Source organism: Dreissena polymorpha, chromosome 5 (genome assembly GCF_020536995.1).
Source record: "Dreissena polymorpha isolate Duluth1 chromosome 5, UMN_Dpol_1.0, whole genome shotgun sequence".
Taxonomy (NCBI): Eukaryota; Metazoa; Mollusca; class Bivalvia; order Myida; family Dreissenidae; genus Dreissena; species Dreissena polymorpha.
Genome location: NC_068359.1, coordinates 109,341,082 through 109,352,153, shown reverse-complemented (window position 1 = coordinate 109,352,153; position 11,072 = coordinate 109,341,082). Strand labels below are relative to the sequence as shown.

At 39.1% G+C, this 11,072-nt stretch overlaps 1 protein-coding gene across 4 annotated transcripts in view; it reads left to right on the top strand.

Moving 5' to 3' along the window:
• Nucleotides 1-11,072, top strand: part of LOC127830957 (uncharacterized) — a 40,748-nt gene that overhangs the window by 8,488 nt on the left and 21,188 nt on the right. For all 4 annotated transcript variants that reach the window (XM_052355908.1, XM_052355904.1, XM_052355906.1 and 1 more), the window contains exons 2-3: nucleotides 2,495-2,699; nucleotides 9,566-9,689. In XM_052355908.1, the coding sequence (XP_052211868.1) occupies nucleotides 2,520-2,699; nucleotides 9,566-9,689 (304 nt within the window). In that variant the 5' untranslated portion in view covers nucleotides 2,495-2,519. The remainder of the gene's footprint in view (nucleotides 1-2,494; nucleotides 2,700-9,565; nucleotides 9,690-11,072) is intronic.

The window sequence follows — 11,072 nt, the reverse complement described above, 5'->3', positions numbered from 1 at the left end:
CAAGGTCTCCTCAACCAAGTGTTAACCTATTCTGGAATGATTTTCATATTTTCATCGAAGCATTTTGTACTCAAACTCACCAGTTTTACGGATCTTTTCTTTCTTTTCAATGTAAAAATTAAAATAAGTGAGTATCAGTTAGATAATAAACCATGCTATATCAAATGTCGATAAACCGTGCTATATCAAATGTCAATCAGTTTTATGCCTGAACTCTTATTGCATAATTTGCATATGAAAACTATGGGGATATTTCTTTTCATTTTCAAATATGGTCATAAGTAACGTTGCACCTCATTTTATGGTGTAAATAAATGAATGCATGTCTGTTAATGCAATTCCTTGGCTTAAATAACTGGAATGTTGAAAATTATGTTCCTGAGCAGTTCCGTAATGTTTACCACCTGGTCGAAAGTTTTCAGGGTTTAACAGTGTTTTTTTTCGCTGCCAAGGCCATTTTTCCAAATTGCGTAAATCCATAGAGAAAATGTTTGGGGGTTGGGGGGGGGGGGGATAAGTGGGTAGGGAGCCTATTGAGAGCAGGCACCATTTCAAGTTACTCAATAACAACTGCTCGCAATTGATTCTAATAAACCAGATCTGCAGTTTGTTAATGTATGTTTACAGCTGTCTGACTGCGTTAAGTCTTCTTCCATACCAGACTGCCAGAATTGGAATTACCATAAAGCTATAAATAGAAATTTCTCTTATCTTTTGTTGACCTTTTGTCCCGACAAAAAGTGCGCAAAATTTATGCGACAATTAACAATGTCACGCTTTTAAAAAAAGTGCGTGATTTATGAATAACAACCATGTTGCAAAGAGAACATTGAGATCTGTTGATTTTTGTTAAAAAAATGTGTTGTTCTTTTAAACAAAATTATATTGTAAATAGTTTGGAATTGACATTTCCTCTTAATTAATTTCAGATAAAACTCATGCGTGTTTTTGTCAAAAAATCATATGTATTCATTAAGAGGGCAGATACAACGGATATACATGCGAGCATGAGAGAGATTCAAATATATCCCTTGATAACAGAAACTTCAAAAGTGGTTCCAGTCAGTTTAAAAAAATGGCCATCAAAGGCATGGCAGTTTTTCTCATATAGATATTGTGAAACTTTTTGAACACTTAGAAGTCACATTTTGAGCTCGATCATCACGAAACTTGCTCAGAAGATTTGTGCTGATATCTTTGTCATGTTCAAGTACTTTAAATCTATTGAACTCCACCTTCTCAGAATATTTGTATTCCTTGTGGTCTCAGATTATGGCCTTAGGGACAATAGCCCTCCTGTCTGTCTATGTAAATATTGAAGAACATAAAAATCTCTAAAACCCCAAGGCCCGGAGGTAAGGTTTTTCACAAAGAACATTTTATGGTGGTCTTTTTGAAAATCATGCCCCTGGGGTCAAAACTGGTCACGCCTTGGTTGTGATTGATATAGAGTTATATAGCAAAATACTAGTAAAACACCTTGGCATTTAAAACAGCTAACTAAACAAAACAAAAAAAAACAAACAAACCAACACGTCTTAATGCCGAGCTAAGCCTTTATTTGTCAGTCAGCATTCCGCTGAAACATGACTGGCATGTATGTGCCCCGACCCGGGATCGAACCCGAGACCTCTGGATTTCAGCAAGAGCCTTATCCACTGAGCTATGGAGGCACATAGAACTAGAATGTTCAAAATCATGCCTCTGGGTTCAAAGTTCATCAAGCCCCCATGGTCATATGAAAATTCTTCTCTGAATCTGTTACTTATAGTGGTCATATCAGTTAGTAAAAATCATGCCCCTCAGGTTTAAACTGGCCATGCCTTTGGGGTCACATATTTTGTATAGATAAAATAACTAAAACAATACTTGCTTAACACATTTATGCCTAGCGTCTAGAAAAAAGGCCTTTGCAAACAGCATAGACTCAGATGATGCGCCGCATGATGCAGCGTCTCATCAGGGTCTGCTTTGTTTGCTTAAAGGAATTTCTGTAAAAAATATTCTAAATATAGAAATAAATATACTAGACATCCCTAATTTTGGAAGTAAATTGATCCAATTTAGGATGGGAGAGTCCACTAGGCATAAATGGGTTAAACAACAAGGTCATGATGTGTCAACAAGGTCATGATGTGTGAAGGCCCCTAGCGACAAAGTTTAACCTGCCTGGGGCTGTGGGGATGTAATGTTGTATATTGAATCATATAGCATAATAACTGATGTCTGAAAGCACAAAGCACACCTTGTTGATATTTGATATGTGACATCAGATTGTGGGCCTTCGCAAGGAATGTTAATGACCTAAGTTCACAACGGGCCTCACCCTATTACACTGTTGAACAAACTAGGCACACAGCTGAGCTATATAGGTACAGACTTGAGCAATCTAGGTTCACAGAGAGAATCACAATTGAGCAATCTGGGTACACACCTGAGCAATCTAGGGCCATCTTTGCCCACTTGTTATTTCTGTTTTTTGGTCTTTTTTCAGCAGTAGCAGTCAATTTTAGGTGGAGATGGCCACCATGAATGGAAGGCCTGGTGCTGACCCAGAGGTGACCCTGCGGGGTGCGGGGCTGGGGCAGACCTTCCTCGCAAAGAAACACTCCCTTGGGGATGTAAATGTGGATGAGACAGACCAGTATGTCCGTCGCAGTCAGTCTCTACAGCTCCTCCAAAAATATACCAGTGATAATGTGAGTGACCATCTTCTAGCAATTTGTTTTTTTTGGGGGGATGGGGGGGGGGGGGTTACAGTCGAATATTACCTGGCTTAAAATAATAATAATATAAGAAATTTCTCAAAATAAATTTTGACTTAGAGTAAAGATAAATCTTTGTAGCAGTTTTAATTATCAGATATTTGCAGTGTGTTTCTGTACCATGTGACATATAAATGTTATTAATATGTGTGTCTTTGTTCTTATAAGTATTTCTGGACGCAATTTTCATTGATATTGTAAAGTGTGTTAGGCCTGATTCCCAAGCTTAAAGACTCAGTGCTCCAGCTAGGCCTAAATGGAAGGGCGCCGCACCCTGCCCTCCCGAAGCCCCACCCTGCCCTTCTGATGCCCCACCCTGTCCTTATATAATTATTTTAGTTATGCCCCACCCTTACCTTATATTATTTTTTTTTAGACAGTATAATTTATAAACCTCTTATTATATTGTAATTAATTTATTCCACATTGTTGACATTTTATTTGCATGGTTTAATAATAATGGCAATACTATTTTAACAATTATTAATAACATAAAAATAAATATGCAACAAGGACAGTTCCAGATATGTCCGCACGCTCGAAAGTGCCCTTTGACAAAATTCTGCGCGTTGAAAGTGCCCTTTGACGATAAACCTCCCGGCCCTTTTCAAATCCTGGCTGGAGCCCTGTAATAATAAAGGCCTATGTCAAACATGGGCACAATACTACTTGTCCTGACTTAAACTATAATTCTTCAGGCATTTTAAAAATAGCTTGCCAGTATGTGTAAAAAGACTTGTCACATTAAAGACCCATGCCTTAGGCTTCAAGGTCAATACCATAGTTAGAGGTCAAAGACCAAATTTGATCACAACACAGCTGGTTTAGACTTTCCTTTGTCCTTATCTTTACATTGACATTTATTAGGCAGTTTGGCAATAAACTACACAAAATATCTTCACAATAAAGAGCCAGCATGTTGACCACAAGACTTGTTTACCTAGCTTAAAGGTCAAGGTCAGATTTCAAGATCAATGTTCACATATGGACATCATTTAGCTTGTGCTTTTGATTCATCAAACAATATTTAAATACATTGTTTGCTAAGAGGACATGTTGTGCAAACTGCTACTATGCTTCAAGATGAAAGTCAAACTCTTTTTGGAATAATAACATAATCATTATAAATGAGGCCCTTGATTACAGACTCGCCATGTTTGCAAACATGCATATGATTCATATCAAATCATGTTTATCACATTATGACCTATATCGTTCAATCATTCAAGTTTGGTTCTCACAATTGTGTATGGACGAACTGTTAGTTAAGGCAACCACTTAAGCAATTTATTGCTCACAAGTACTTTAGTGCATATTAAACACTTATATGTGAACATCACTTGACTGTTGAAATTCCACGAGTTTTTGAAAGCAGATATACAATACTTTGACAATATCTTGATGTTAACATCCTGTTGATTAGTTCAGCGTTTGGTCTCTGTTAGAAAGTTCATTATTTTGTTATTAACAAAAACAAAAACCTATTTTGGGACAGATTCATCCAACAATAATATTTGTGACACAATCTATAATTTACTAATCTTCAAAAAAGTTGATAATTAAGATGATTTACTAAATTACTGCACAGCATGATCATTACTGCTTATCAATATTGATTAAAATTATTGAAACTAATTTAACCATCAGTTATCAATTGTGTATATCAGACTATCTAAGCCTGTTGGGTTTGTTATTACACCACTTAGGTCTATAAGTCGTAGCAGTTTTATATACAGTTAATAAATATTATAAATTCTGTATTAAACAAATTCAGTTCTTTGACGTTACAAGAATGACTTTCTGTACTTCTCCAGCTGACACCCATATGTTGCCGTGTTTAGGTACTTCTCCAGGCTGACACTCACATGTTGCTGTGTGTCTGTACTTCTCCAGTCCGACACCCATATGTTTCTGTGTTTCTGTACTTCTCCAGGCTGACATCCATTTGTTGCTGTGTTTCAGTACTTCTCCAGGCTGACAACCATATGTTGCTGTGTTTCTGTAATTCTCCAGACTGATGTGTTTCTGTACTTCTCCAGCCTAACACCCATATGTTGCTGTGTTTATGTACTTCTCCAGGCTGACACTCATATGTTGCTGTGTTTTTGTACTTCTCCAGTCTGACACCCATATGTTCCTGTGTTTCTGTACTTCTCCAGGCTGACACCCATATGTTGCTGTGTTTATGTACTTCTCCAGGCTGACACTCATATGTTGCTTTGTTTCTGTACTTCTCCAGGCTGACACCCATATGTTGCTGTGTTTCTGTACTTCTCAAGGCTGACACACATATGTTGCTGTGTTTATGTACTTCTCCAGGCTGACACCCATATGTTGTTGTGTTTCTGTACTTCTCCAGGCTGACACTCATATGTTGCTTTGTTTCTGTACTTCTCAAGGCTGACACCCATATGTTGCTGTGTTTCAGTACTTCTCCAGGCTGACACCCATATGTTGCTGTGTTTCAGTACTTCTCAAGGCTGACACCTATATGTTGCTGTGTTTCTGTATTTCTCCAGGCTGACACCCATATGTTGCTGTGTGTTTGTACTTCTTTAGGCTGACACCCATATATTGCTGTGTTTCTGTACTTCTCCAGGCTGACAGCCATATGTCGCTGTGTTTATGTACTTCTCCAGGCTGACACCCATATATTGCTGTGTTTCTGTACTTCTCAAGGCTGACACCCATATGTTGCTGTGTTTCTGTACTTCTCCAGGCTAACACCCATATGTTGCTGTGTTTCTGTACATCTCCAGCCTGACACCCCATATGTTGCTCTGTTTCTGTACTTCTTTAGGCTGACATCCATATGTTCCTGTGTTTCTGTACTTCTCCAGGCTGACACCCATATGTTGCTGTGTTTCTGTACTTCTCCAGTCCGACACCCATTTGTTGCTGTGTTTCTGTACTTCTCCAGGCTGACAACCATATGTTGCTGTGTTTCTGTACTTCTCCAGACTGATGTGTTTCTGTACTTCTCCAGGCTGACACCCATATGTTGCTGTGTTTCTGTACTGCTCCAGGCTAAAACCCATATGTTGTTGTGTTTCTGTACTTTTCCAGGCTGACAACCATATGTTGCTGATTATCTGTACTTCTCCTCCAGGCTGACACTCATATGTTGCTGTATTTCTGTACTTCTCCAGGCTGACACCCATATGTTGCAGTGTTTCTGTACTTCTCCAGGCTGACATCCATATGTTGCTGTGTGTCTGTGCTTCTCCAGGCTGACACCAATATGTTTCTGTGGTTCTGTACTTTTCCAGGCTGACACCCATATGTTGCTGTGTTTCTGTACTTCTCTCGGGTGACACCCATATGTTGCTGTGTTTCTGAACTTCTCCAGGCTGACACCCATATGTTGCTGTGTTTCTGTACTTCTGCAGGCTGACACCCATATGTTGCTGTGTTTATGTACTTCTCCAGCCTGACACCCATTCGTTGCTGTTTTTCTGTTCTTCTCCAGGTTGACACTCAAATGTTGCTGTGTTTCTGTACTTTTCCAGGCTGACATCCATATGTTGCTGTGTTTATGTACTTTTCCTGGCTGACACCCATATGTTGTTGTGTTTCTGTACTTCTCCAGGCTGACACCCATATATTGCGGTGTTTCTGTACTTCTCCAGGCTGACACCCATATGTTGCTGTGTTTCTGTACTTCTTCAGACTGACACCCATATGTTGCTGTGTGTCTGTACTTTTCCAGCCTGACACCCATATATTACTCTGTTTTGTACTTCTCGAGGCTTACACCCATATGTTGCTGTTTTTTCTGTACTTCTCCAGGCTTACACCCACATGAGCTGTGTTTCTGTACTTCTCCAGGCTGACACCCATATGTTGCTGTGTTTATGTACTTCTCCAGGCTGACACTCATATGTTGCTGTGTTTCTGTACTTCTCCAGGCTGACACCCATATGCTGCTGTGTTTCTGTACTTCTCCAGCCTGACACCCATTCGTTGCTGTGTTTCTGTTCTTCTCCAGGTTGACACTCATATGTTGCTGTGTTTATGTACTTCTCCAGGCTGACACCCATATGTTCCTGTGTTTCTGTACTTCTCCAGGCTGACACCCATATGTTGCTGTGTTTCCGTACTTCTCCAGGCTGACACCAATATGTTGCTGTGTTTCTGTACTTCTCCAGACTGACACTCATATGTTCCTGTGTTTCTGTACTTCTGCAGGCTGTCACCTATATGTTGCTTTGTTTCTGTACTTCTCCAGGCTGACACCCATATGTTGCTGTGTTTCTGTACTTTTCCAGGCTGACACCCATATGTTGCTGTGTTTCTATACTAATCCAGGCTGACACCCATGTGTTGCTGTGTTTCTGTACTTCTCCAGGCAGACACCCATATGTTGCTGTGTTTCTGTACTTCTCCAGGCTGACACTCATATGTTGCTGTATTTCTGTACTTTTCCAGGCTGACACCCATATGTTGTTGTGTTTCTGTACTTCTCCAGGCTGACACCCATATGTTGCTGTGTTTCTATACTTCTCCAGACTGACACCCATGTGTTGCTGTGTTTCTGTACTTCTCCAGGCTGTCACCCATATGTTGCTGTGTTTCTGCACTTCTCCAAACTGACACTCATATGTTGCTGTGTTTCTGTGCTCCTCCAGGTTGACACCCATATGTTGCTGTGTTTCTGTACTTCTCCAGGCTGACACCCATATGTCGCTGTGTTTCTGTATTTCTCCAGGCTGACACCCATATGTTGCTGTATTTCTGTACTTCTGCAGGCTGTCACCCATATGTTGCTGTGTTTCTGTACTTCTCCAGGCTGACACTCATATGTTCCTGTGTTTCTGTACTTCTGCAGGCTGTCACCTATATGTTGCTTTGTTTCTGTACTTCTCCAGGCTGACACCCATATGTTGCTGTGTTTCTGTACTTCTCCTGGCTGACACCCATATGTTGCTGTGTTTCTGTACTTCTCTCGGGTGACACCCATATGTTGCTGTGTTTCTGTACTTCTCCAGGCTGACACCCATATATTGCTGTGTTTCTGTACTTCTCCAGGCTGACACCCATATATTGCTGTGTTTCTGTTCTTCTCCAGGCTGACACTCATATGTTGCTGTGTTTTTGTACTTCTCCAAGCTGACACCCATATGTTGTTGTGTTTCTGTACTTCTCCTGGCTGACACCCATATGTTGCTGTGTTTCTGTACTTCTCCAAGCTGACACCCATATGTTGCTGTGTTTCTGTACTTCTCCAGGCTGACACCCATATGTTGCTGTGTTTCTGTACTTCTCCAAGCTGACACCCATATGTTGCTGTGTTCTGTACCGTAAATTCGCGAATATAATACGCACTTTTTTACCTGCCAAATTTTTCTTCAAGTAGGGGGTGCGTATAATATACGAATTTAGATCAGAACAAAAATTTTCCTGTGAAAATGTTCAACTTAATCGTTGTAATTCGCTGCGCGTAAGCCATTTTGAATTACACAATTACATCAAAGGGGGGCAACTGTGCTTACGGTAATTGTCACGGCTACACCGTATAGTACTGTACATGCTAAATAAACCAACCATCGATATTATATATATAATAATAATAATAATACTTATTATTTTATAATTATAGTTATCATCTTTCTGAATATTGTCAAATGGAATTAAATGTTATAAAAAAACAGCGTCTCTGTTTCTTTCTTTTGCTGACTGCTTGACCCGGGTGTCAGCAGGTGGCCCATGTGTTATCGGTAAAGGTGCTGAGAATGGCCATCGCTTGTCAGCGGGACCCGTGTATTCGAGGTGTTGACAAAAAGGGTCCCGATCTAGGGGCCTGAGTAAACGATTGCTAATTGACACTTATTGACACTTACTGTCAAGGGTCTTTATAAACACAAGAACTTAGCAGTGGCCAACATTATCTTCCAAACATCTACAGACTACATATCGTCAAATCTACAGCATCAACTGCGATCAGAACAGCTCCAAATCACGCAAATCTTTAAAAAATATTTGTCTAATAAAACAATCAACGGTAATATAAGCAATAGACAGATATTTATTATGCAACTGTCATGACAACGGCCCGATAACACATAGCGATCAATATTCCGGGGTAGCACTGTGAGACAGATGTGTGATAACGCCAAATTGGTTTGCTATTTTCACAACACAAAAATATATTTTCCCCATTTTGTTGCTTACCTGACGCTTACGCTAGCAAATCTATTTCTCATGTATTTTCCTGTCAAGTCTTTGTCTAAAAGCGCGCGAAAATTAGAGTGGGTGTAAACACTGTCGAATGTTATGTGTACTGGGAATGCAATAGCTTGCCGATATGGTCAATAATTACCGGTATTGCTCTAAATGTCGTTATTGTTTAAAATAATACGTTCAAATAAACTTAATGGAGAAAATATATAAAGACATTTAACATGTGGGAGAACAAATGACAGCGATCACTTTAAACAGGAATCTTCAATCTGAAATTTTATTTTAACAAGTGTGAATACATTTTTTTCGGAAATGACAGTGTCATGGCCGATTTCGGACACTGAATTTTTTAGTGCGTATTTTACTCGGATTTTGAATTTTTTCCAAAAAATTTGGACCAAAGTTGGGGGTGCGTATTAAACACGAGGGCGTATTATATTCGCGAATTTACGGTACTTCTCCTGGCTGACACCCATATATTGCTGTGTTTCTGTACTTCTCCAGGCTGACAACCATATGTCGTTGTGTTTATGTACTTCTCCAGGCTGACACCCATATGTTGTTGTGTTTATGTACTTCTCCAGGCTGGCACTCATATGTTGCTGTGTTCATGATTTCAGGTAGACTTTGACGAAGGCTATTTGATTGGTCGAAGGCAGTCGTCAGTGGGAAACCTTGCCAGGAAGTCACGCTCACATGTCAGAATTACTGAGGTTGTCTCCCCTTATAAAATGCTGTTTTCAGGTGCGTACACCAATAAATATGAGCAATTCTCTGATTTAAGTTTTTGACTGCTGACTTTGTTATGTCAGCAAATGTTATAAATTCAATACATTATTAACTGGGATACGAATGTTCAAAAGCTTACATAACTGCGTTTTTTATGTTTTTATCATAAACATATACAACTGATACATGTATTGTCAAATACAGATCACTAGATCAAATTAAAGAATTCTTGTGTTTTTCAAACCAGAAGGAACGCTTATCCTCCAATCTATATTAAACTTAACCAGAACAGTTGTTAAATTATATTTGAGCTGAGTTTATGACTGGGGCATATGGGGTATAAACTAGGTGACCAGGACAATTTGAGTCCTAATAGTATTGAAAATTGTGACCCCTCTGGTCATTTGGGGCCATTATTTTGTAAAATAAATCCCATAAATAAGCAAGTTTTGGCTTTTAGTTTCCATTGAGAATGCACTTCTGAGGCAGTCTTTGTTTATTAATCTTAAATGCACAATTTGTTTATGACCCACATTCCATATTGTGCAAAAATGAAGGAATATGTGCAATGAATAAACAGACATCTGAAACCTTTGCGAAAGAACATGCATTTTTAGCTCATCTGTTTTTTGAAGAAAAAAAAATGAGCTATTGTCATCACCTTGGCGTCGGCGTCGGCGTCCGGTTAAGTTTTACGTTTAGGTCCACTTTTCTCAGAAAGTATCAATGCTATTGCATTCAAACTTGGTACACTTACTTACTATCATGAGGGGACTGGGCAGGCAAAGTTAGATAACTCTGGCGTGCATTTTGACTGAATTATGTGCCCTTTTTATACTTAGAAAATTGAAAATTTTGGTTAAGTTTTGCGTTTAGGTCCACTTTTTTCAGAAAGTATCAATGCTATTGCATTCAAACTTGGTACACTTACTAACTATCATGAGGGGACTGGGCAGGCAAAGTTAGATAACTCTGGCGTGCATTTTGACAGAATTATGTGCTCTTTTTATACTTAGAAAATCGAAAATTTTGGTTAAGTTTTGTGTTTAGGTCCATTTTATTCCTTAAGTATCAAAGCTATTGCTTTCATACTTGCAACACTTACTATCATAAGGGGACTGTGCAGGCAAAGTAATGTAACTTTGACTGGCATTTTGACAGAATTATGTGCTCTTTTTATACTTAGAAAATGGAAAATTTGGTTATGTTTTGTGTTTAGGTCCACTTTATTCCTACAGTATCAAAGCTATTGCTTTCATACTTGCAACACTTATTAACTATCGTAAGGGGACTGTGCAGGCAAAGTTATGTAACTCTGACTGGCATTTGGACGGAATTATGGGCCCTTTATACTTAGAAAATTGAAAGTTTGGTTAAGTTTTGTGTTTTGGTCCACTT